The sequence below is a fragment of the Scyliorhinus torazame genome, chromosome 16, assembly GCF_047496885.1.
Source record: "Scyliorhinus torazame isolate Kashiwa2021f chromosome 16, sScyTor2.1, whole genome shotgun sequence".
Classification (NCBI taxonomy): Eukaryota; Metazoa; Chordata; class Chondrichthyes; order Carcharhiniformes; family Scyliorhinidae; genus Scyliorhinus; species Scyliorhinus torazame.
Window position 1 is genome coordinate 135,767,010 of NC_092722.1, and position 27,787 is coordinate 135,794,796.

The 27,787-nt window shown below is 48.3% G+C and overlaps 1 protein-coding gene across 1 annotated transcript in view; it reads right to left on the reverse strand.

Annotated features, from left to right (window-relative positions):
- Positions 1 to 27,787, reverse strand: part of kndc1 (kinase non-catalytic C-lobe domain containing 1) — a 268,776-nt gene that overhangs the window by 105,029 nt on the left and 135,960 nt on the right. Inside the window, exons 8-11 of the mRNA XM_072479132.1 lie at positions 24,938 to 25,009; positions 24,748 to 24,809; positions 24,503 to 24,661; positions 22,668 to 22,745 (exon numbers count right to left, since the gene is read on the reverse strand). Coding sequence (XP_072335233.1) covers positions 22,668 to 22,745; positions 24,503 to 24,661; positions 24,748 to 24,809; positions 24,938 to 25,009 — 371 coding nt within the window. The remainder of the gene's footprint in view (positions 1 to 22,667; positions 22,746 to 24,502; positions 24,662 to 24,747; positions 24,810 to 24,937; positions 25,010 to 27,787) is intronic.

A 27,787-nucleotide genomic window follows, 5' to 3' on the forward strand; every position in this document is an offset into this window, starting at 1 on the left:
CCGGTTTTCACTCCGGCGTCGACACTTAGACTCCCGATGGGAGAATTGCGTCCCCTACTCTCCGAGGTGAAACCCAGAAGACAGGTTAAATCTGAAGCACGCAGCTTCATTATAACATTGAAATCTTTTCTGGGACCTGTTTAATAGGCCACCGCACCACCGCCTCCCATCCGCCCCCATTAAACCCACAAGCTGGGAGCAGAGAGGCCTTGGGATTGTGTTTGAGATTTTCAAAATTGACGCATCTCACTCGAGCCATTTTCTTTTGGAGGAGTGATTAAAATGACCTCTAATATTTCCATTTGTGGTGCAGGATCCAAAGCCAGAAGGCATAAATGTAAGATTTTCTAAATCCTACATGGAATTCAGCAAAAATTTCTTCAACGAAAGAGGAAGGTGGAACATGATGAGTGGGATTCTCTGGTCCCCCGACCACATGTTCCTTGGCGCTGAGCGTTTGCAGCTGACGGGATTCTCTCTTCCCATGCTTGACAATGAGATTTCCCATTGATGCCACCCAATGCCACCGGGAAACCGGGTGGGCTGCCAGCGGGAAAAGAGAATCCTAACAGCTGGAGTATTCCGGCCGCTATCACAGGGAGTAGTTAGGACAAATAGCATAGATACATTTAAAAGGAGGCTTGATAAGTACTGGAGAGCGAAAGGAATTGAAGGATGTGTTGGTAGGGTTCGATGATAGGTGATGGAAGGAGTGTGAGAAGCAGAACATCAGTATAAACCTATTTCAAGTGAAAGGTTTATTCCTGTGCTATAGACTCAATGGGGTTGATTAAGCCCTGTACAAATGAATGAATGGGTGACAATTGGACTTCATGTTACTGTGTCCCGCAACAAATCACACTCACATTGAACCTGTTCAAGTATCACGTTCTTTGTTAATTTTGGTAGATTATCTCCTGTGAAGTACCATGGGAAGTTTTATTATGTTAAAGGTATTTAATCACCAAGTTGTTGGTTATAAGGAGCCCTAGCTAAACTGGAGTCTATGGAAATCAAGGGAAAACTTTCTGCTGGTTGGAGTCAAACACAAAGGAAGATGGTTGTGGGGGTTGGAACTCAATCATCTCAACTCCAAGACATCACTGCAGGAGTTCCTCAGGGTAATGTCCGAGGCCCAACCATCTTCAGCTGCTTCATCAATGACTTCTTTTCCATCTTAAGGTCAGAAGTGGGGATGTTTGCGGATGACTGCACAATGTTCAGCACCATTTGCGACTCCTCAGATAATGAAGCAGTCCATGTCCAAATGTAGCAAGACCTGGACAATACCCAGGCTTGGGCTGACAAGTGGCAAGTTGCATTTGTGACACACAAGTGCCAGGCAATGACCATCTCCTACAAGAGAGGATCTAACCACCACCCCTTGACATTCAATGACATTACCATCATTGAATCCCCCAAAATCAACATCCTGGGGGTTACCATTGATGAGAAACTGAACTGGACTAGCCACATTAATATTATGGCTACCAGGGCAGTCAAAGGCTAGGATTCCTAAGGTGAGTAACTCACCTTCTGACCCCCCCCCCCCCACCCCCCCCCCAAAGCCTGTCCACCATCCATAAGGCACAAGTCAAGAATGTAATGGAATACTCTCCACTTGCCCGGCTGAGTACAAGTTAATTAACACTCAAGAAGCTCAACACCATCCATGACAGAGCAGACTTGATTGTTTCCCCTTCCACGAACATTCAAACCCTCCACCACCAGTGAACAGAGTCAGCTGTGAATACCAACTATAAGATGCACAGCAGTAACTCACCAAGGTTCCTTAGACAACACCTTCCAAACCCACGACCACAACCATTTAGAAAAACAAGAGCAGCAGATGTCTGGTAAACCCACACCTGGAGGTTCCCCTTCAATTCACTCACCACCCTGACTCGGAAATATATCGGCGCTCCTTCACTGTCACTGGGGCAACATCCTGGAACTCCCTGCCTAACAGTACAGTGGATATACCTACACCTCAAGGACTTCAACGATTCAAGAAGACAACTCACCATCACCTTCTGAAGAGCAACTAGGGATGGACAATAAATGTTGGCCTTACCAGTGATGACCACATCCCGTAAATTAATTTTAAAAAATTTAATCGCTGCCCCTTTACCCAGCATTTGAAATTTAAAATTCATATTCTTGTCTCAACACTCCCTTTCTCCATAAGTTCCACAAGCTCATCAGGTCCTTTGTCCCAACCAAACACTATTTCCCTGACTTTGGCCTAATGTGCATTCTTTTCCCCTTTTCCCCACCACTGACACCTCACACCTACTGTGAACAAATTTCAAACAGTTCCTACTTTAAAGACATGAGATAAATGCAAACTGGGACTGTTTTTGTTGGCATTACAGTTAGGATTTTCAATGCTGGGTCAGGAATCTGCCAGCCGGTTCAGGACTGTTTGATACATCCGACATGTTGTGTTCCAGAGATGCCCAGCCAGGTTTCTAATGTCAATTAATGGCAGGGCGCCATCCAATCAGGGACAGCGGACAGGCTCCCACTGCTGGAGGACCCACTAGCACTGGGTGATTGGCAACCTCATCGACTGAGGTGGGAGTTGCTGAGGTGAGCATGGAGAGAGAAGATACAATGGATCGGCCATTATCTTGGAGAGGCAACCCCTCTCGGGGACAGCTGTGGCCTGGCAGCAGTTATGGGTTTGGGGTGAGCTGGGGAGATGAGTCCCTCCTATGATTGATTGTGCCATCACACAACCAAGGCCATCACATTTTGTCACCCGCATTGCCAACTGGAAATTCCAGTCAACGTGGGAACTGAGCCCTGTAATTAAAAATAATTGGCTGCCCGCCACTCCCTGGCAGGAAGCCGGTCCAACCTGAGCTGTTACGTATTGAAAATGGCTCCAGGGTTGGGATCATGGCAGAGAGGCTGTGCACCTTGTCCACCTCCAATCCATTTCAAAATTGTATTTTAATTATTAGTCATTTCTATAATCAATTAAAAAAGGTGCAAAATATTCCAATCTTTGAGTGGGGGAGATTGTATCCCGGAATCCATACACATCAGCACCATTTTTCAACTAAGGACGTGGAGAACCTTAAGGAGAAGCCTGGTGGACAATCAGGTGATGCATTATATAAGATGGTCTGATAAGCAATGAGAACCTTTTGGCTCGTTAACGCCTATATCCACTGGACGTTAATTGTGCACGCACTAATGCCCTCATCTAGTGCAACCTGACCCGGATGCCACTTTGTAACTCTCAGGCCACTCATAACACCCACAGAACAGTCTCTATACATCTGAATTTTGTGCCAGTATTGTTGAGGACATACAGAACATTTCTAAAATCCGTCAGCACCATCAGGAGGAATATAGTAGTACTGCACCCTTTTGTAAAATATTGCCTTACAACGAATGTCTGTAATTTAGCAATGCAATCATCGATTCTGTCCTGTTGCTACATTGAAGAGCTTGTCCAGATTCTTTAGGGAAGCACGATAGCACAAGTGGCTAGCACTGTGGCTTCACAGCGCCAGGGTCCCAGGTTCGATTCCCCACTGGTTCATTGTCTGTGCGGAGTCTGCACGTTCTCCCCGTGTCTGCGTGGGTTTCCTCCGGGTGCTCCGGTTCCTCCCACAGTCAAAAGACGTGCAGGTTAGGTGGATTGGCCATGATAAATTGCCCTTAGTGACCAAAAAGGTTCGGAAGGGTTATTGGGTTACGGGGATAGGGTGGACGTGAGGGCTTAAGTGGTTCGGTGCAGACTCGATGGGCCGAATGGCCTCCTTCTTATGTTTTATGAAACAAGCAAACATTTATTTCGCTCTAGCTTCCAATTTTACCTGCCTGCTCTTGCATTTTTTGCTAAAATTTACAGTATAATCAGTTCATCCAAGTGTTATAAATAGAGACAAATGGTGGGAGTAAATTTTACAACAAATTTCCCATTCTTTGTGGTTTTAGTGATACTGGATGTATGGAATGCACGTTTGTCCCTGGCATATTGGGATGGTTTGGAGGCCATTACGTCGTTATTCCTCAGTCCTGTGCCCGAAAGCAGGTCGGACCCACAGTGTCACAACCTCCATGTGTTGGATCAAATCTCCATGCTGTTGGCACCAATCTGATCTAAGCTGACCATCCAGCCAATTGAGAATTCTATCCCCGAAGGGATCCGAGTTGCTGTCGCAACATACACTGTTACATGCATGTTGTGGCCTGGAGCTATGAACAACACTGACGTGAGAGGTTCCAACTTCTTTCCATCACACAATCTCCTGGCCTGTGCTGGATTTCCAAGTGGATACTCAACTTGTTTAGCCACATTCTCAATGCACCTCCCCACCCAGACCACTGCATCACAAGACCTCCACATTAAATCATTATGAATCAGAAAATATCCAAAAGCCAAACGACTGAGCAGGTGAAGACACTTGCAGGAGTAAATGTATACACTGTTCATAATGTTTTTCAGGCTGCAAAAGTTTTCATAGGTCATTGCTTGCTGCCGCAGGCATTCTGTGCAACTTTCCCAGTTCGATGATTATCTGGTAACCAGGCAAGTCAGAATTATTCTAAAAACATAGACCCCAGAAACGTAGCTTTTCCACTGTATATTCAGTGCCAAATTAGTCAATCAGAGCACGTGGTTCAGTGTAACTCAGTCACAATATTCCAGAAAGTCATAATTACCACTACAATGTCCTGGGGCAGTTTGAAAAGAATTCCTCAGTAATTTTATGTTATCCTTGCATTTGAACAGGAAACTCCTGTCCATCCCGGTTCCTGCTTTCTTGGCATTTTTCTAGATTTCATCAAGTCTGAAGATACTCTGGGTGGAGTTTTCCCCCCCCCAAAATGGCAAAGTGTGATGTTCTGAGAAAACGGGAGACAGGCAGGTTTTCTGTTGAGATCTTCCCAAACTTTGCCATTTTCTTTAGAAGGGAGTTTTAGGGGATTCTGGCAGGGGTTTGCTGACGTCATGTTGGAGGTGCTGAAGGTAAGAGTGGTTCCGAGTTCACAGGTGCCGATTTTTGGTGTGTCAGAAGGCTCGGGAGTTCAGCGGCGGGGAAGGGTGGGGGGGGCGACGTCTTGGCCTTTGCCTCCCTGGTAGCCCGGAGACGGATTTTATTGGCATGGAGGGACTCGGACCCCCCGAAGTTGGGGGTCTGGGTTAGTGACATGGCTGGGTTTCTCCGGCTCGAGAAGATTAAGTTTGCTCTGAGGGGATCGATGCTAGGGTTTGCCTGGAGGTGCACCCGTTTATTGACTTCTTTGGGAAAAATTAAACTGTCAGCAGTGGGGGGAGTGTTTACAGGACACCCCCATCCCAAATCGTGGTTGAAGGCACCACTCCCTCAAGATCGCCGGCATTGCCTCCCACTCCCCCCTTCCCCAATCGCCAGCATCGGGTCTTAAGGGCATCTCCCCACCCCCCCATGTCCCTCACCGCCCCCCCAATTTCTGGGGCATCAGCTCCACCCCCATTGCTCCCCCTCCAATACCCCACGAGAAGTGAACCCCTGCTATGAAGTCACCTGCAGACCCTGCCCCCTTCAGGCCCTGCCCTTGGCACTGACAGGTTGGCACTGCGAGTGTGCCAGGAGGCATTGCCAGGGCAATGCCCTGCCATGTCCCTGAACACCCAGGGGCTTCACTGGCCTCTGTGTGCCCATCTGTGGCCATCACATCTGGTCGCCGATTTTGGAAACCAGTAATGATTCCCACCGGCGTCACGCCATGCCAGCGGGTGGGAACATCTGACGTCTTGGAAGATTCAGCACACAAAAAGCTTTCTCTTTCAGCAGCCATAAATAAATAAACAGAAAGAGGGGGACATTTTCCGCTTCCATTAGGTGCCGTCACAGATCCCGTCATGGCCGGAAACTCTTGCGAGAGGGCCATAACAGGATTTGCATTGGGGAGATCTCAGAATCATTCCTCGCCAACCCCCCCCCACCCCCCCCCCCCCCACCCCTCCCCCCCCAACCCCCTCCAGCAACATAATCTGTTCACGTTTTAATATTCAAAATGGATTTCTTTGTGCAGTCAAAGTTTGCAGAATATACATCAAATCAGCCCGAGAGGTCACAACCCATTCATTGCAAAAGCTTCTGTTACATGTGTAGGCCCGTTATCCTGTCCATCCCAGAACTTGGTGCCATGCGCATCACAGAAGTTTTGCTCCCGACATTCTGTGGCGATGGTTCCAGTGGTGCTCGAGAAGCTGAACTCTGTGGCCGTAGAATCGAATTGTGATTTGTCACAAATTTTTTAAAAAGACTGAAAAGTTTTGTATAATTAAGCAACAAAATCTAAAATTCTTTTGGTTGCTCTCCAAATCTTTCCAACCCACCCGTGACGATACCTACTGCAGCAGGAGCGGAATATTCCACCGTGTCACCCGTGCTAATATTTACCATACAGCTACACTTAACCTCCGGGCACTTTGAAACATCTACAATTTTGTCATCACTTACAACCTTGCTGGGAACTGCGCTCTTTAACAATTTAGCTGCATGATGCATATTAATGTAATCATTACAACTGTTGCCTGCACAATGGCTCTGATTTAAGCCTGCATCGCCTCCCAGTAATGTGAATTTCTACATATGCTTCTTTCTTGAAAGGGCAGTTGGTGCATATGACTTGTGTGGGAAGAAGCTCTTCAGTTCCTTTGAAGAAACAGCACTTGGCCTACATGGCATAGAAATGTGCATGGGAAATGTGGAATAGCGAATTTGCAAACTTCTATCAAGCGGAGGACTGTACCGTTTTCAGCATCATCTTCATTCTCACTCTATTTATTCACACACTTACTAGGTGGCACCAAAGAAGCACAAGATGTGGCAATTGTAATGGAATTTACTTTGCATATGATTCAACCATTATTTCCTTTTCTGTAATTTTCCACTTTAAAATTCAGGGTTGTCAAGGCGGGAAACAGAGCTCTAAGAGAAGTCTGCACTCACACTGCATTTTATTCACAACAGCCATTCAACCCACTCCAGCCAGTCCTCATTTGGCTGCTCCCAGTGAGGATGGGTGCTGACAGAGAATAATAATTGTGAAAATGGGGGTTGCTAACTCCCTGAATACTCATCTAATAAAGTCCATGAGCAGAAAATCAAGCTTCCCGGTCCCAAAAATTCCTCAGCAACACTCTGGTGCAAGTGCCACTCCTCAATGCAAAAGCATGACTGGAAATTAATTCTACTAAGCAGACGTTCAGTGCAAAATATATGCTGATTGTGATCATCACTGTATCAATGTCTGTCAATCCATTTAGGTACAACCAGCGTGCACATGCTGCCAAGTGAGACAAGAAGTGATTTACACCCAATTAAGTCGTTTTTTGAAGTATTGTTACTGTTGTAATGTTAGAAATATGGCAGCCAATTTGTGCAAAGCAAGTTCCCATGGATAGCAGTGTGATATTGACCAGATGAGCATTTTTTTAAATGTTGATTGAGGGATAAATATTGGCCAGAACACCAGGGATAACTCAATTTCTTCTCTTCAAAGTAAGACCTGTTCCATCTACCCAACTACCTGAGAGAGCAGGCGGGGGATTGGTTTAATTTCTCATCCAATAGACTAATGCTCAAGATTTCACAGTTCATTGGGGGTTCCTGCCACACTGTGGTGAAAGATTTGGTGGCGAACCCATTTTCTGAGAGGATGTCTGGCTCCCAAGAGCAGCTGGCCAGTCATCTGAAAGACTGCAGCGGTTCAAGAAGGCAACTCACCACCACATTCTGAAGGGCAACAAGGGATGGGCAATACATGCTGGCCGAACCAGTGATGCCCATAAGCCCGTAAATGAATTTGAAAAAAAGATGGCTGGTAGCTCTCTGGTTCGAGCAGCACAACCTGGAGTGGTGGCCATTGCTGGGACAGTATCAACACCCCATAAAAGATCATTGCTAAAGACAGAGGGAGAGGTAAGTTGGGGGAGAGGGAGAGTTTCTTGGCAGGGCTAAGATGGGAGGGGTCGGGGTGAAGGCGAGGGCCAGGGTGCAAAGGCTGGGGAGCAGGGATGGGAAAGGAAACCCAGACCTTGGAGGGGTGGGGTGTGTCCTCTTATTGACCCAAGGAACCCGTAAAGGGGTTGTGGTGTTGGGTGCTCTGGTGCACAGATGAGCCAACACAGTTGTATGTGGTACAACTCTATTTTATTTTAACTCTTATAATACAGTTCGTTCTGGATACTCTGCACGTGCTGTCTCCCTGAGTGTGTCGTGTAGTAGGTCTGTCCTGGTCCTCCTCTGCAGCTAATACTGACCACCGGGGGTTGTGTCTGTGCTTTTATATCTTTCTGTCATTGGTTGTGGTGTTGTGTGTTCTGATTTGTCTGTTGGTGTGTCTATCATGATGTGTGTGTTTGAATATCATGACATCCCCCCTTTTTACAAAGATATGTGCCTACGTGGTTATAAATATAATTGTGTCGTGAGTGCATCTAAGAGTGTGTGTGTGTGTGTACAGCGTGTGTATATGACGTAACTATTTACATGGGGCGATGTCGGGTGCGTCACACTAACAAGGTTGTACCATAACAAAACATGGATGCGAGAGAAAAAAAAACTTGATCATTGGTCCGGTCAGACGATATCTGGAACAATAAACAACAACAGGTTATAAGACAGAAGTGTTTGACTTTTTGAACGTATGAACAGTGTTATAAGTCCAGTCTAATGGGTGACCGCCTCAAGAATGGGCTGGTCCTCAAGCCGGTTCAGCTGTGGAGATTTGGGGTCACACTGGTTCACCTTGGACTGTTGGAGGTGATGCTGTTGCCGAAGTCTCTACTTTACCATTTGTTGTACTTCGTGCAGTGCTTGGTTTTTTCATTCGTGCAAATATAACATTCAACATCTTTGTTAGTGGTGCCTTGGCTGTGGTTTGGTTCTGGTGGCGATGGAAGGGGCATGATCCGTGGCATCTCCACGAAGTCATCCTTGGGAACCAGTGGAGGATCCGGCGTGTGCGTACGGTTCAGTTGCGAGCGTGGAAGGCGGCGCAAAGCTCGCTGATTGCGCCTACGCACCAATCCATCCGCCCTGCATGCCAGGAACAAGGTGGAGTCTTTTTTCTTTTTATGTTTGTGGTGGACGGCATCTTGTAGCCGATGGGTCGTTGCCATCGAAGTAGCACCATCACTAATATCATGCAAGGCGATGACTGTGCCAGATGTGGAAGTTGGCCGAGACCGTGCACGCTGGTTCCGGCCACCTGCTGTGCCGGAAGGGCGACTCCGCAGAGAAACGTCGAAGCATGTCGCCTTGGAGAGAGAATTGTTGCTCGCATCAACGTCTGGCGATGGCGCGAATTGGTGTGTCCATCTTGGACCGCCGGTGCTGGTTGCCACTGCCGACCCAGTGGGACTGCCACGCGATCCATTCCCTGTCGCCGTGGCATCCGCCGTCACCCTGAGCGTGCCATCACCGAGGCCGCGACACCGCCCGTCCGGAGCAAGGTCTGGCGTGTGCAAATCAGAGTCGGCGCTTGGCTGCTCCCCATCTGGAGTCCGGTCTGCCTTCCGTCAATGCCCCCCGTCCGGAGTCCCAACAGGTTCACTGGAGGCAGCCGAGATTCCCTGAAGCTGCACTTCTGGAGTCGGAACATGCAGGAATGCACCAACCAGTGGAGAGGCTCGAGCCATCGAGGGTGGAAGCGGTGCGCCGCCACCGCAGTCGTCAGTGGTCCCACCGTGATCGTCGAGTGCCTCGGTACGCACTAGGCGAGGTCTGTCACCTTGCACCTTTTGCATGGGAAGTGGGATGCTGTCGTCACTCGTCTCACATCCCGTGGATAGATCCTCATTAGCAGCTTGCTGTTCACTAGGGTTGGGTAAATTGTCAGAGTTTTCATCTGGTGGTGCACACCATGTCGGTGGACTGTCATTGTCTTGCCGTTGTCCTTCATTTGGGCTTTTCTTCTTTGGAATTTTAAATCTTCCCCCAGACATTGCAGAACCTTGTTTATTACCCCCAAATTCTCCCATATGTATGGTCTCGAATATAGGATCCAATGTTTCTATCGACATTGTACTATTTTCCAAAGAACATTCCGTTTCACTTTTCTTCTCAGGTACCTCATATGTATCTTTGTCTAATGTACATGCCTTCATGGTCTCTGGGTCTGATTTTGCTGGGACTGGCATGGTTACAGTCTCTCTTTTACTGTTCTCAATTGCCCACATTATACTCCCCATACATAACTGCTTAATCACTGGGGTTAGTGTGGTGTACAATGGATAATCGGGTCGACCTTATCTGCATCTTCACCATTAGTGGAAAGCACACTTGGTTCACTTGAAACTGCTGCGGGTTTTAAATTTGTTATCTGGCTACTCGATGTCGGTGTCCTCAGGATTCTTGCTCCAATGTTCTGCTCATTTATCAGTGGAGTGTGTATAGGTTCAATGCAATTAATGTTCCCCTCAAGGTTTGAAGAGTCATTACTGACTGACTGCTGGTCTCCGAAGTTGGGACTTTGCGGCGTTGTGTTGAAGGGAGACATTTGTCCCTGCTGTAGATATGATTCAGGTTGTGTTATTTCCATTACCTGAGGATCAATGTCTTGTCCATTTTTTCGATCCGTACTAAAACACTGGCAATTCTCAGTCTGCTCCTTGCAAGTTAAACATTCAATTAATTTCTTTAGCAAATCCTCAGCATCCTTCTGTGGCCGTGCAGCATTATTAATCTCTGTTCGGCTATAATGATCCTGAAGGTCAGCGCATAAACCTTTTTTCTTCGGGCTTGGACGAGGCGATTCCTTTGGCTTGTCTTTAGTTGGGCTTGAACAGTCTTCAGCGCTGTGCCCTTCATTGTAGCATGAGAGACCGTCATGGTCATGCTGCTGTGTAGTGGAGCATGGTAGGCTGTTATAGCCTTCTTGCTGTTCACGTGAGCATGGCAGACTTGCATCGTCTGCCGCTGGTTGGTCAGGAGAGGTTACTAGACCCTCGTGGTCTTGTTCCTGCAAGGACTGCACATTGGAGTCTTGCGTTGCTTCTATCGTGGAGGCTGTCCACGAGCTCTCTGTGGAGGCTTGTGACACTGGAGTCACTTCTTGTTCGTGCAAGGACTGCGCTCTGGAGTCTTGCGTTGCTTCTATCGTGGAGGCTGTCCACGAGCTCTCTGTGGAGGCTTGTGACACTGGAGTCACTTCTTGTTCGTGCAAGGACTGCGCTCTGGAGTCTTGCGTTGCTTCTATCGTGGAGGCTGTCCACGAGCTTGCTGTGGAGGCTTGTGACACTGGAGTCACTTCTTGTCCGTGCAAGGACTGCGCTCTGGAGTCTTGCATGTCTTCTTTCATAGAGTCGGGAACGTTGAGCGGGACGTGGACCACGCTCTGTGTGGCAGCAGGGCGCTCTCCGTGTGCTTGCACCGCTCCCTGTCTGTTAATGTCAGGCTGCAGCATCATCCGGTACTGATAAGTTGGGACGTCATATCTGCTGGATTGAAGATCCTCAAATCCAAAAAATGAATCCGCATCTGCGTCGGATTCAATGTGGGGGCCGCCAATGTGCAACACGAAAGGTTCGTCCGAGTCATAGTCGTATAGGACCACGGAGCTATCATTGGGCTCGCGAGGTCCGGAAACACTGTAAAGATCGTCATCGAAGTATTCGAGGTCGGAATCATCGGCTTGTGCGTAGGTAACTGCTTGTCGGAGGGTTCTTCGGAGGTCAAATTCATCTCCTGGGTCAATTTGCGGCAATGTGCTGTCATTCCAGGTGAGGGAAGGTTGTTTTACAGCTTTAACAGATTTTTGGTTTTTTGATTTGGGACGTTTCCCTTTTAAATTGGATTTGGGACGTTTCCCCTTTAAATTGGTGCGGTCTGGGGCCTCTGACATCCTGACGCTCGGTATGTAGCACGTAGGAAGCGACTGCGCATGCTCAGATCGCTGTTCCTTTACCGATGGCCGTTTTCTTGACTGCGCATGCGCAGCATCTCGCGCATGCGCAAACGAAACTTCCGGTTCTGCGCACTGCTCGCGCAACTGTGCTAGCGTGATACCTTTAGCAAGATGGCCGCCGACCTCGACCCAGCCCTCTCTCAGGCCCGGGATTTCGGCCTCTGGGAATTTGGGCTCCGGGATCCCGGCCACGAGGTGAGTACTGCAGCTTTTCTTACCTTAACTTGCCGATTGGATTGCGTTTTCTTCACAGTACTTGGAGAATTTGTCCACGACTGCCTGGTAATCGTACCTTTGCTGCCTCCTGAAGAACCTGAACCTTGTGAATATTTCTCTTGCCCTTGCACCGGCGATGGTGAGGAGAAATTCAATTTTTTCGCTATCATCCAGGTCTTGGAGTTCAGCTGCCACCAGGAACAATTCGAACACTTGCCGGAATCGCCGCCAGTTTTCGCGGAGATCGCCGTAGCACTGGAGCGGCTGCGGAACCGGGAGCTCTATCATTTTGCCTGGGCACTGCTGGTTGTCTGTGTACACTGAGGTATGCCGGCAGGTATCGATCCACTCCTGTACCATGTGGTGTTGGGTGCTCTGGTGCACAGATGAGCCAACACAGTTGTATGTGGTACAACTCTATTTTATTTTAACTCTTATAATACAGTTCGTTCTGGATACTCTGCACGTGCTGTCTCCCTGAGTGTGTCGTGTAGTAGGTCTGTCCTGGTCCTCCTCTGCAGCTAATACTGACCACCGGGGGTCGTGTCTGTGCTTTTATATCTTTCTGTCATTGGTTGTGGTGTTGTGTGTTCTGATTTGTCTGTTGGTGTGTCTATCATGATGTGTGTGTTTGAATATCATGACAGGGGTTATCATTAATTTCCCGTCAGTCGCCCCAAGAGTGGCACCTGATGGTCTTCAAATATGGCTCCGTCCTCTGGCCTACCATGTGGAAAATTACAGAGTTAGATGAGGCCCTTAAGTGGTTATTATTTGGCTAGCAAAGGGTCTCAGTTGGCCCAAGGACAGGTGGGCAGCCTAACATCTCACCCATCTTGCTAAAGACCATAAGACATGGGAGCAGAATTAGGCCAATTGGCCCATCGAGTCTGCGCCACCATTCAATAATGGGTAATATGTTTCTCATCCCCGTTCTCTTGCCTTCTTCCAATAAGCCCTGCTGCCCCTTAAAATTGTGGTGGGCTAAGGGTGGACTGGCAGGTACCGGAAAAGGAATCTGTGGCATTGTGCAAAATTTTAAGCTGTGTGCCAACCCACTCCCAAGTATAAAATTCTGCCCAACAAGTTGAAAATTCAGAGATGCTCAAACAATGAAAAATGTGCAGATAATTGGTAAATTTTGACTTCTGCTGAGAGACCTAGTCCCAGCTTTACACTACTGGCATAGAGCAGTAGATAATTCAGGCTGGTGAGTTAATTTGAACATACTGACGTGTATAGTATTCATAAATGTGAGACATGGGGCAAAATCTTCCATCCTCGTTTGTGGCTGGGATCATCCAGTACCGTTAAGAATTTCTGCCTGGACTTCCGGTGGCGGCAATGAGTGAGTGAGCCGCACATTCGGGGGCTCTCACTCCGGCGGGATTTGAGGACCTGGTTCCCCGGTTTTGCGGGGCTGTGGAGTGCTGAAAGGACAGCCACGGGGGGCTAAGGAGCGAGCAGAGCTGCATGGAACTGCGGGAGAGCAGAAAGCAGCGCAAACGGGAGAGGAAGGGACAAAGGCAAGGTGCAGGGGAAGCTGACCCGGGAGCAAAGATGGCGGACCTGCAGACCTCGGACCCGGCGATCCAGCAGGTGCTGGAAAACATGCTGCAGGTGATAAAGAACAGTTTTGAGTCGTTGAAGCGGGATAACCTGGACCCACTTCAGAAAGCAGTGGATCAGCTGAACCAGAGACTGGATGCCCAGGACGAAAAAGTTAAGGAGCTGGGGGAGGCGGTGGAGGAGCAGGCGGACGCGCAGATTGCTGCGCTAGTAGTCGACGGGTTGAAGGAGAGACAGAGAAGACTGCTGGACAGAGTAGAGGAGCTGGAAAATAGAGCCCATAGACAAAATCTGAGGATAATCGGCCTCCCGGAGGGGGCGGAGGGAGCTGATGCCACAGCGTTCGTGGCGGACCTGTTGATGCAGCTGCTGGGGGCTGAAGCCTGTCCGCGACCGCCGGAGCTGGAGGGGGAACACAGAGTACAGGCGAGGCAGGTGCGTCCGGGGGGGCCCCCCGTCCCGTCCGATGGTGGTTAGGTTCCACAGGTTTGTGGAGAAGGAGCGGGTGCTGCAGTGGGCAAAGATCGCTAAGAGCAGCATGTGGAATAACAGTGTCCTTCGCATTTACCAGGACCTAAGCCAGGAGGTGGCCAGGCGGCGAGCAGCTTTTAAACAAGTTAAGGAGGTGTTGTTCAAAAAGCACGTGAAGTTTGGTCTGCTCTTTCCGGCCTGTCTTTGGGTTACGCATCAGGGCCAACACCACTACTTCTCCGAGCCCGAAGAAGTGATGGACTTTGTGAGGGATCAGGGGTTGGTCTCGAAAAATGGACCCACGGACGCAAGCTAGGGTCTGAGAATTACTGGGACGCCTAATGTGCCTGGACTGCTGGTCGACTGTTTACTGCTTTAAAGGTGCCTTGTGGTGTATTGTTTGTGGGCAGCTTTTGCCTGTGGGGGATGTGGGGGGAGGGTACCCCCCCACTCCCTCGTATGGTCTTTTTCCTTTTTTCTGTTGTTTTTTTTTCTCTCCTTTTTTTTTTCTTCTGTTGTGGTGGGTACCTTTTGTTGGGCTCTCTGAGTGCGCTGGAGCCTGTATTGTAACAAAAGGATGGCCGGTCAGCAATGGTGATTAAAGATGTTGGTTGGGGGCTTTTGTTTCATTTATGTCTATGGTTTTATGTTTGTTTCGGATGGGGATGTACGGGTACTGGGTTATTGCGGTGTTATATATATATTTTTTTTAGTGCTCAGAAATGGACGTGGGTTAACACTTTTCTGTGTACACAGCAGGAACTGTATTGTACCTGGAGCAGCCTCGCGTTGCTGTTTGATGTTTACATCTTGTTTGATCTTTCCCATCTTAGTGAGACTGCCCCAGTGGAATGTAGTGGGGGATGGTGTGCTGGGGAGTGGGGAGACGAGGTCGGGGAAACAATGGGAGTGAGACAAGGGGCCGCTGGAGCGATGAGTCACCGGGCTAGCAGATTGGCTAGTCAAGGGAGTCAGGTGGGGGGGCGGGGAGAATACAGCCAGTGGAATGGCAGGGGTGGGGTTATCGGGGGATGTTGCTGGGGGGGGGGGGGGAGGAGTTATTTTGCTGACGTGGGGGGGATCTGAAGTAGGTAATGGAAAGGAGGTCGGTGGTGGAGGCGGCCAAGAGGCGAGCCAGGAATGGCGCGGCGCATGGGCCAGGGGCGGGCCCAAGAAAGGTTATGGCTGACCGGCGGGGGGGGGGGGGTTGTGCCCCCCAACCAGGCTGATCACCTGGAATGTCAGGGGACTAAATGGGCCAGTTAAAAGGGCACGTGTGTTCGCGCATTTGCGGGCTCTAAAGGCGGACGTAATTATGTTGCAGGAGACACATCTGAAAGTGTCTGACCAGACTAGGCTAAGGAAGGGCTGGATCAGCCAGATCTTCCACTCGGACTTGGATTCTAAGTCCTGGGGGGTAGCAATTATGATCAATAAGCGGGTTCAATTTGAGGCGGAGGGCGTAGTTGCAGACGGCGGGGGCAGATTCCTTCTGGTAAGGGGCAAGCTGGAGAGGAGAAGAGTGGTGCTGGTGAATATATATGCACCGAACTGGGACGACGTTGACTTTATCAAAAGAGTGCTGGGGAAGATCCCGGACCTAGACTCACGTAAGTTGATAATGGGGGGGGGACTTAAATATGGGGCGGGATTCTCCTCAATCAGCCCGATGTCCGCCGACCGGCGGCAAAAATGGTGCGAATCAGTCTGACATCGCGCCGCCCCAAAGGTGCGGAATTCTCCGCATCTTGAGGGGCCGAGCCCTCACCTTGAGGGGCTAGGCCCGCGCCGGACTGATTTCCGCCCCGCCAGCTGGCGGGAAAGGCCTTTGGTGCCCCGCCAGCTGGTGCGGAAATGACTTTGCCGTGCGGCGCATGCGCGGGAGCATCAGCGGCCGCTCACGGCATCCCCGCGCATGCGCAGTGGAGGGGGTCTCTTCCGCCTCCGCCATAGTGGAGACCATGGCAAAGACGGAAGGAAAAGAGTACCCCCACGGCACAGGCCCGTCCGTGGATCGGTGGGCCCCGATCGCGGGCCAGGCCACCGTGGGGGCACCCCCGGGGCCAGATTGCCCCGCGCCCCCCCCCCCCAGGACCCCGGAGCCCGCCCGCGCCGCCTTGTCCCGCCGGTAAGAGAGGTGGTTTGATTCTCGCCGGCGGGACAGGCATTCCAGCAGCGGGACTTCGGCCCATCGCTGGCTGGAGAATCGCGGGGGGGGGGGGGGGGGGGGGGGGCGCCAACCGGCGCGGCGCGATTCCCACCCCCGCCGAATATCCGGTGCCGGAGAATTCGGCGACCGGCGGGGACGGGATTCACGCCAGCCCCCGGCGATTCTCCGACCCAGCAGGGGGTCGGAGAATCCCGCCCATGGTCCTTGACCCAGAACGAGTAGATTCCCAGCAATGGCAAGGGAGCTGAAAGGGTTCATGGAGTAAATGGGGGCTGTGGACCCATGGAGAGCCAGACAGCCGACAGGAAGGGGCTACTCGTTTTATTCGCATGTTCATAAAGTATATTCTAGGATTGATTTTTTTTATCGTGAGCAAGGACTGTATAGGGGAGGTAATGAATACGGAATACTCGGCAATCACTATCTCGGACCATGCCCCGCACTGGTGGACCTGCAGGTCGGGGGGTGCGAATTACCAATGCCCGCAATGGTTGTTAGACGTAGGACTGTTGTCGGAGGAGGGGATATGTGAGAGACTTCGGAAGTGTATGCAAAATTACTTGCAGGTGAACGATACGGGGGAGATTTCAGCAGCGACCCTGTGGGAGGCGCTGAAGGCAGTAGTGAGGGGGGAGCTGATCTCAATTCGGGCTCACAGGGTCAGGGCGGACAGAGCAGAAATGGACAGATTGTTTAGGGAAATGCACTGGATAGACGAGGAGCATGCCGGGTCCCCGGGGGAGGACCTACTCAGGGAGAGACGGAGATTGCAGGCGGAACTGGGGGTGCTATCCACGAGTAGGGCCATGGAACAACTTAGGAAGGCGAGGGAAGTAGTGTATGAGCATGGGGAGAAGGCCAGCAGATTGCTAGTGCAGCAACTCAGGAAGAGGGAGGCGGCCAGGGAAATAAGTGGAGTGGTTGATGGGGAGGGGAGCAGAGTGGAGGACCCGGCAGGACTGAATAAGGTATTTCGGGACTTCTATAGTAAGCTGTACACTTCAGAACCCCCGGAAGAGCCGGAGGAGATGAAAAGGTTCCTGGATGGACTAACCTTCCCAAAAGTAGGCAAGGGACTAGTGGACGGGCTGGAGCCCCCGATTAGAGCGGAGGAGGTATTGGGGGGCCTAAAGGCCATGCAGTCGGGGAAAGTCCCGGGACCGGATGGATACCCAGTAGAGTTTTACAAGAAGTTCTCGGAGATAGTGGGACCAGTCCTGACAAGGGTTTTTAATGAGGCAAGGGACAGAGGGACCCTGCTGCCGCCAATGTCGCAAGCCACCATCTCGCTGATATTGAAACGGGACAAGGACCCAGAATCCTGCGTGTCATACAGGCCAATCTCCCTGATCAATGTGGATGCCAGGCTCCTGGCCAATGTCATGGCGATTAGAATTGAGGACTGCGTACTGGAGGTGATTGGGGACGATCAGACAGGGTTTGTGAAAGGCAGGCAGCTGACAGCTAACTTGAGAAGATTGCTTAATGTGATCATGATGCCCCCGACGGGCAAGAAGGTGGAGGTAGTGGTGGCAATGGATGCTGAGAAGGCCTTCGATCGGGTGGAGTGGGGCTATTTGTGGGAGGTGCTTGGACGGTTTGGGTTCGGTGAGGGACTGGTTAATTGGGTCAGACTATTGTACCAGGCGCCAAAAGCTAGCGTTAGGACGAACAGGATAATGTCAGATTATTTCAGACTACACCGTGGGATCAGACAGGGGTGCCTACTCTCCCCGTTGCTGTTCACGCTGGCCATAGAGCCGTTGGCGATGGTGTTGAGAACTGCGAAGGGGTGGAAGGGAATGACTAGGGGGGGTGGAACATAGGGTCTCTTTCTATGCGGATGACCTGCTCCTGTACCTGTTGGACCCACTGGCCGGGATGAAAAATATACTGGAAACATTGAGGAAATTCGGCCGGTTTTCAGGGTACAAATTAAATATGGCCAAGAGTGAGATGTTTGTGGTGCAGGCAAGGGGCCAGGAGAATAGACTGAAGGAGCTGCCATTTAGGCTGGTGCAGGAAAGTTTCTGGTAGTTGGGAATACAGGTGGCACGGGACTGGGGCAGGTTGCATAAGTTAAATTTGACTAGGGTGGTGGAACAAATGAAGAGGGAGTTTCGGAGATGGGATCCACTCCCGCTGTCACTGGCGGGGAGGGTGCAGACTGTAAAGATGACAATCCTCCCTAGATTTCTGTTCATCTTCCAGTGCCTCCCGTCTTTATCCCACGGTCCTTCTTCAAAAGGACTGGCAAAATCATCATGAGCTTTGTCTGGGCGGGAAAATCCCCATGGGTGAAGAAGGTGATGCTTGAAAGGAGCCGCAGCGAGGGGGGACTGGCATTGCCGAGTCTGATCAACTACTACTGGGCGGCTAACATAGCCATGATAAGGAAGTGGATGGTGGGTACAGGGTCTATCTGGGAGCGAGTGGAGGCGGCTTCGTGCAGGGGCACCAGTTTGGCAGCCCTGGTCACGGCTCCCCTACCGCTGTCGCCGGCCAGGTACTCCACCAGCCTGGTAGTGGGGACGGCCCTGCAGTTATGGGGCCAGTGGCGGAGGCATGGGGGTGGGGGGGGGGGGGTGCATCTGCCTGGGCTCCAATATGTGATAACCATCGATTCGCCCCCGGGAACATGGATGGAGGGTTTCGAACATGGCGGCAGGCGGGGGTGGGGAGGGTGGGCGATATGTTCCTGGAGGGGAGCTTTGCGAGTTTGAGGGGCTTGGAGGAGAAATTTGGGCTGGTAAGGGGAAATGACTTTAGGTACTTACAGATGCTGGACTTTGTACGCAGACAGGTCCCATCCTTCCCACGCCTCCCACCAATAGGGATCCAGGACAGAATAGTCTCCAGAGGAGAAGGAGGAGAGGGTAGAGTCTCGGATATCTACAAGGTGCTCATGAAGGGGGAAGTGTCCCAGATGGAGGAACTGAAACTCAAATGGGAGGATGAGCTTGGCGGAGAGATGGAGGACGGGCTGTGGGCGGAAGCCCTGAGTAGGATAAACTCAACCGCAACATGTGCCAGGCTCAGCCTGATTCAATTTATGGTCGTTCACCGGGCCCACATGACGGTAGCTCAGATGAGCAAATTCTTTGGGGTAGACGACAAGTGCGCTAGATGTGCGGGAGGACCAGCGAACCATGTTCACATGTTTTGGGCATGTCCTAAGCTTAGGGGGTACTGGGAGGGATTTGTGGGGGTCATGTCCCCGGTGCTGAAAACAAGGGTGGTGATGAATTCAGGGGTGGCAATTTTCGGGGTTTCGGAAGACCCGGAAGTCCAGGGGGAGAAAGAGGCAGATGTTCATTGCTTCCCTAATAGCCTGGCGGCGAATACTGCTGGCATGGAGGGGCTCAAAACCCCCCAAAGACCGAACTATGGCTTTTGGACATGTCAAGTTTTCTGTGTATGGAAAAAATTAAGTTCGCCTTGAGGGGATCTGTACTGGGGTTCGCCCGAAGGTGGCAACCATTCATCGGCTTCTTCGCGGGAGAGTGAACGTCAGCGGGGGGGAGGGGGCAGATTAGAGTAGAGTAGGAGGGATAAATAGGCGGGTAGTGTCTAGGGGAGAGGAGCGGGCATGTGCAGTATGGTTTGATTGAAGTATTGGTTTTATATTGATGTTTGCACATTTCTGTTATCTGTAACTGTTTACAATGCCTCAATAAAATTGTTTGTTAAAAAAAATGAATTTCTGCCTGAACGCCACACTTTCCGTTCTTTCTCGCAATGGGTCCCTTCACAGATAGGAGCGGAGAATGCCGCCCATGATTTCTGCCTAGATATATTATTGATTATGAGTGTGTCAAATGAGTGTCTTTAATTACATGACTCTCCTGTATTTAGTCAGTCCCTCACCCTCACTTTTTTGTGGAATGGTCTACTGAATTTTTAAACTTGGTTTGGGGTGTGGGTTAAAGCCTCCATTTGAAATGAAATGAAATGAAAATCGCTTATTGTCACGAGTAGGCTTCAATGAAGTTACTGTGAAAAGCCCCTAGTCGCCACATTCCGGCACCTGTTCGGGGAGGCTGGTATGGGAATTGAACCGTGCTGCTGTTCAATTCCCGTACCAGCCTCCCCGAACAGCATAGATTATCATAGAATTTACAGTGCAGAAGGAGGCCATTCGGCCCATCGAGTCTGCACCAGCTCTTGGAAAGAGCACCCTACCCAAGGTCAACACCTCCACCCTATCCCCATAACCCAGTAACCCCACCCAACACTATGGGCCCAATCATTCTTCTTGAATGACATTGATTGATTGACATGTTGGAAAATGGCCCACGGATCTCTCTGGGACCACGATACAGTCAAGTCAAAGTTGGAAAAATAGGCAAATTGTATTGATTGGGAAGTGAGGAGAAAGGTCAGTGTCAGGAACTAGTACATCGGTGGGGTAGGGGAGCCAACAGCAAAGATTGTGGGAGTATCAAAGAAAGTAGCTGAGATGACTTCAAACTGTCAGGGGGTCAGTGTGGATTTTTAAAAGGTCATTGGGCTGGATTCTTTCAAGATCGCCACGGACGGGACGGGGACCATGTAAAGATCCATTGACCTCGGGCAGGAATTTCCGGTCACTGGGCGGGTGCAGCCAAGAACCCCACCCATAGACAAATTGGTGGAGTGGGAAGGTAGGTGGCAGATGAATTTCAATGCACATAAGTGTGAGGTGATGTATTTTGGTAGGAAGAACATGGAGAGACAATATAAAATAAGGGGTAAAATTCTTAAGGGGGTGCAAAAGCAGAGGGACCAAAGTGTACATGTGTATAGATCATTGAAGGTGGCAGGACACATGGAGAGCAGGTATTAAAGCACAGTTTTATGAGCTTTATTATTAGGGACATAAAGTATAAGAGCAAGGAGGTTATGGTGAACTTATACAAGCCACTAGTTAGATCTCAGCTGGACAGTTCTGAGCACCACACCTGGTGGTGGAAGGATGTGAAAGCAGAGTGCAGAAGTGGTTTACAAGAATGGTTCCAAGGATAAGAAACTTCAGCTAATAGGCTAGATTGGAGAGGTTGGGACTGTTCTCCTTGGAGAGGAGAAAACTAAGAGGATTTGCTAGAGATCTTCGAAATCATGAGGGGCTGGACAGAGTAGATAGAGTGAAACAGTTCCTTCTTGCAAAATGATCAAGAGAGGGCAAAAGAAGCAAATGTGATGTGAGAAAAAAAACCTTTTCACACAATGAGTGGTTCAGGTCATAGAATCATAGAATTTACAGTGCAGCAGGAGGCCATTATGCACATTGAGTCTGCATCGGCCCTGGGAAAGAGCACCCTACTTAAGCCCACACCTCCACCCTATCCCCACAACCCTGTAACCCCACCTAACCTTTGGACACTAAGGGACAATTTAGCATGGCCAATCCACCTAACCTGCACATCTTTGGACTGTGGGAGGAAACCGGAGCACCCTTAGGCAACCCACGCAGACAAGGGGAGGAAGTGCAAACTCCACACAGTCACCCGAGGCTGGAACTGAACCCGCGTATCTGGAGCTGTGAGGCAGCAGTGCTAACCACTGTGCCACCATGCCGCCCATCTGGAATAAGATGCCTGGAAGTATTTAATTGAGGCACTTAAGAGGGAATTAGATGATTATTTGAATAGGAATAATGTGCAAGGATACGGGAAGAAGGCAGGAGAATGGCACTTAATCATGGCGCTTGTTGGGAAAGTTGGTGCAGACATGATGGGCTGAATGGCCTCCTTCTGCACTGTAGCACTTCTGTGATTCTTTGAAGTGATTGAAATGGTATGGTCATCTGTTGCAGAGAGAGAGGTGGGGGGACGAGTGGAAATCTGATGAGGGGAATAATGGAGATTGGACTGCCGGAAGGAAAAAGAGGCAAGCCTAAGACCAGGTAGAAAGACGTAGTTTCGAGGCACTTCGACCCATCGGGATTAGAAGAGGAATGGGTGACTGACAATGCGACATGGAGAAGGATGACCTAACAGCATTCCGGTGACCCCAAGTGAGTTGGGAAAAACTGAATGAAGAAGTATTGAACAGCAACTGATGATGACTGCATAGAACCAAATGATACCTCAAAATTAATGATCTACAAATGTGTTCTGTTGAGAAGAAGGGGAGTAAAATGAATAATAACATGTTTTGATGTTTCAAATATCACATTACATCCCTCTGTCCATAAAGCTCTTGTGCTTACTCTAATGGGAGCAACACTATTGCAACTCTGGCAGTGGTGCACCAGAAATTAAAACTCAGATTTAGGGAACAAAGAATGAAAGGAACTCCCAACAGAATTATTTTATGAACAAGAAGTTAATAGAACTACCTGTATCATAGAATTCCTCAGCAAAATCAAAATCTCCCTGCTGCAAATTCCTCGTTTAATAAGGTAATTGTTACAAATCTGTGAAAATAAAAAATGATTACATAAGCATAAAAGTTGGTTCGGTGCTTTGTTGTTTCAGGTCTAAATTTAGGTAAGCTTTCTGCATTTGCAGGACATAGTAAAAAATACCTTTCCCCATAATTCAACTTTAGCTCCTCACCTTTTCTGTTACTTTAATTTCTATAATTCTATTAAAACGATAACTAGCAGAATGAGAGAACAAAGCAAATGAAGATCAGCACCTGTCAAAGTCACCCATCCCATTTTGCACCACCCAGTCAGTTACTATGGATTCCCATGAGCTTTGCGAGGTACCCTGTCCATTCACTCCCTCCACCACAGACACATAGTAGGAGCAGTGTGCACTATCTACAAGATGCATTGTAGGAACTCACCGAGGCTCTTTAGACAATACCTTCCAAACTCACGACCACTACCATCTAGAAGGACAAGGGCAGCAGATATATGGGAACACCATCATCTGGAAGTGCCACTCCGATCTGCTCAACGTCCCAACTTGAAATATATTGCTGTTCCCTCACTGTCGCTGGGTTAAAATCCTGGAACTCCCTCCCGAACAGCACTGTGGATTTATCTACACCAGCTGGACTTCAGTAGTTCAAGGTGGCAGCTCACCACCATCACCTTCTCAAGGGCAACTAGGGATGAGACGGTGGCCCAGCTAGCAACATGCACATCCCTTGAATTAATTTTTAACAAGTCTGAAGAAGTTCATGAGTAAATGTCAAATTCAAGCAAAACACTGAAAAACTAATTGGATTTGGAGCATTCCTTTAGGAGTAGATTGTAGCAGAATAAGTTACTGGGGCTTCTCAGGCTATATGGATTCACCTGAGGAAGGAGCAGCACTCCAAAAGCTAGTGACATCGAAACAAACCTGTTGGACTTTAACCTGGTGTTGTAAGACTTCTTACGATATTGATAAAGTTCAAGTAACCCAATCCTGACAAATAGATTGTCCTGAACTAGTGTGTCATTACTCCACCTGAATCATATCTAATAAACTGCTACTCTTAAGTTTTCGGTTTATAGAGCTGAAAATATTATTACTACTAATGCCATGAAATATTCTCCTTTTTCAATCAATAAGATAATATATTAGACTTGACTATAAATTGACACTGAAATAACAAATTCTCTACTGATTCGGAAAAGATCAGGGTAACCTGGTGGATTGAATTGAATGTCTATTTTCAATACATAACATTATTTTGATTATTCTCAAAGTTTCAACGATTATTGTCGATTAATCTAAACTTATCAGAATACAGATAGGCGGCACGGTGTCGCAGTGGTTAGCACTGCTGCCTCACAGTGCTGAGGACCCGGGTTTGATCCTGGCCCTGGGTCACTGTGCGTGTGGAGTTTGCATGGGTATCACCCCGACAACCCAAAGATGTGCAGGATGGCTGGATTGGCCATGCTAAATTGCACCTTAATTGGAAAAATAATCATTGGGCGCTCTAAATTTTAAAAAACGAATACAGATGCAATTTGGTTATCAGCAGCATAGACAATGACAAGCTAGTACAGATAGATGGTGGTGCAGGATTACACCTGAGACGTTGTGGTTATAATAAAGCTGCATAACTTGCAAGCACAGATAGAATGCCTGTACGCCTGTGGGCAAAACACATTGCCTTAATTTTGAGAAATGTATTTTCAATAATTATTCAATAACTTTGATGTCATTTGCAGAAAAAACTATTTAGCAGAAACGGCTAGCAAGAATCTGAGAGGTTTGGTACATGTACCTCCATTGCGTCTGTAATTGAAGGCCTTTCTGTGGCGTTTCTCTTCGCCATATCCAATAGCAAATTCTTGAGATTTCTGGATAATGGCAACTTTTGATTCACTGGAGCATTGAACTTAGCTGCCGCCCACAAAATGGCTGCAATACCATAAACGCAAGCCTGTTGAGAAGACACATTGCTTCAGAGAGATGTACTGGCTATTTGTAGGATTTTACAGGAAAGTACTTTCCATTTAACGATCAAACCTTTTCTGTAACATCTCCTTGTTTTTCAAATTCAGGTGCCAAATAGAATGAATCCAGATCTCCTAAAGAGAAAGAATGGGTGTCAATAAACTGAATCTTACAGTTGCTGTTAACTACTGAAAATATTCAAATTACTTTGTTTCAATCATAAAGTACAAAAGACAGAAAGTAAAGATGTAGTTCGGCATACCATTGCTCGTTGGCGAGAGAAATAGGACTTCTCCACTGGTGTCAATGTATGCAGACTCTAGACACAAGTACTCTACAAAATGTATAGAAAACATAGTGACACTATTTTTCACTGTTTCACATTGCTGAATTAGATTTACAAAATGAATTAACTGACCACAGCACACATCAACAACAAATCATAACCACATATTGTCCATCCAGCTTCCATGTTCTCTAATTATAATAAACTTAAGTAGCACAAATGTGGTATCGGATTTTCAGCATTGTTAAAGACGTGTGATAGGTGACATTTTCAATGGGCATCAAGGAAATGTACAGATGCACAGAGTTTAAGAGGAAGACATCAACGAATAGTTTAACAAAGCAACAAATGAAAAATTAATTGCTGGGACTTGAGAGAAAATGAGTAAAAGGCAGAGTAACAAAAAGGTGATCAACAAAGAAAATAATGCAAATGCACAAATGTAATGTATATTAAAATGGCCTCAAAAAGCCAAAGGTATTTCACCTGTTATGTGACAATATGACCAGAATTTTACACTCCCCCGAGCGGGTTCCGAGGCCAGAGGAGGGGGGGTGGGAGCGTAGAATTGCATGAATGGGATTTTCGCCAGGATCCCAGCCGCCCTGACCCAAACACAATTTTATATTAGAGCGGACAGAATCTCGAAAGGGAAGACCACCAATTAAGGCTCTTAGGTGCCTACATAAGATGCCAAATAGAAAAAAAATTGACAATCGTGAACTCGGGCAGATAGAGTATGGGGGCCTCAATCTGAAGGCCCTTTAATATTTGGGGCACCTCCCTTCAGGGACCTGGGAGCTCCGACCCTCCACCCGCCCGGGCCTTCTCCCCAACACCAATATCACGCTGCTCCCACCTCCCAGGACCCATGGTATTTATTTAGTGCAGTCCCCGGATTTAGAGGCACAAGCACAGCATTGCAGTACCTCTTCTGGCCACTGCAGCACTGTGCCTGGAGGGGCTGGAGAGGTCTCCAAGGTGAGACTTCCATCCCGGGACGAACGGTGATCCTGCCTGCTGCCAATCAATGCTCAATCAAGCATAGATTGGTAGCAGGCCTCTCAGGATGGCAGGCGCCAAATGCTCGTCATCCTAAAGATGCAGGCCTATGTGTAAGTTTACACTGCATATCATTATGTGACAAGGTCATTTAAAGGACCATTTAAACACCCAGCTTTGGAACACAGATGTATTTTTCCTCTGACGAAAACCCCAAAAAGAAACATTAAAAATGGACAAAGAATGTTTGAACTGAACAGAAACTATAGGCAATTGTGGGAAGGAGTCTAAAAGCAATTGTGGCCAGCAAATTGTTACCAAAAAGCAACGCAAAATGATGGATTATTAGCTACATAACAAAATAACAAAGCAAAGCAGAACTCGCCAAAAGATAAAACAAGCATTTTGTTTTAACTTAGATGAGAGCCGCGAGACCGGGACGATTAGGTTAGTAAACCCCCTGAAGGTACAGAGCGTCCACATTTGCGGGGAACAAATCTGGACACAAAAACCCCCGGCCCGGGTGTGCGCAGGTTGCGGGAGTTCATTCGGGGAGTGGTGGAGTATAGAGTTTTCATTCAACATTTAAATAAACCTTTGTATCCTTTACGCTCCCATGTGGTCGCTTCTTGGAGCCAACATATTCATTTTTCGTCAGATCGCAACAAAGAAGTTTGAATATGGCATCAATGGACTAAAATGTGCAAAATGTACTCCTGAGAGGTAAATCTAGAGTAAGAAAGGTTGGGCAACTCACTAAGCATAAATTGATATTTAGAATGAAAGGAAAAAAAACTGTAGATGAAAAACTGATGCATATTCAGAAAGGAGCTTCTTCCGTACACTGTGATGGGGAGGATCAAAGGAAGATTTACCTCAGCCATTTGCAGAGTTATTTGTTGTCCTCTTGACTTGGACATTTTCCTTTGGTCACCATGAAAATTAAATGAAATGAAATGAAAATCGCTTATTGTCACAAGTAGGCTTCAAATGAAGTTACTGTGAAAAGCCCCTAGTCGCCACATTCCAGCGCCTGTTCGGGGAGGCTGGTATGGGAAGGAAGTGGCTGCAGTGGATTATATCCAGTCAGATGGCCATAGAGACTCCAAATGCCACAGTCAATCATCAGGACTAAATTGATCCTTCAATCTTATCCAGGTATGTAACAATAATATTGGGTAGTTTTTTGCGGCTCGTCCCGCCGGTGGAATCTTCTGCCGAAGGCGACCCCTCGTGGCGAGTTCCCCGGCGGTCAGGTGTGCTAGCCACGCAAAAGGCCCATAGACTTTGGCTGAACTCGAAGTTCCCACCAGTGGCAAGCCTTGGCACACTGCAGGGTGGCCGGAAAATCCAGGCCATTGCATTTTACTGAAAAATGTTCAGGAGACAGAATGTCAGCAGAAAGGTGTTTTCGAGCAATGCTATTATTTGAGGAAATATGGGAGCACTATCTGAGCACCTGTGTAAATAACACCCACTGTACTTTTTAAAATAAAACTTTCCCACCATTTTATGAGGACGTTACTTCCAACATTGTTTAAAGTCAAACAAAACTTTAAAAAAATTTAATCTGGGATTGTAGCAAAAGAATGGAATGTTTTCCAATCACTTTGGTGACATGCAAAAATGTGTTTTTGAGTCATTGAGGTAAGAATTGTACCTCAGAGAATGAATGTGAATAGCTGTATGAGCAAAATGTCAAATGGTTATTGAGCCTGAACATGTAAGGATAGCTTCAAGCACAGGGTTTTCAAAAGGAACCACATGTTTAATGAAGCAAATTTTAGATGTTTGCTGATCAATCAAGTAAAGAATTTGTAAGAA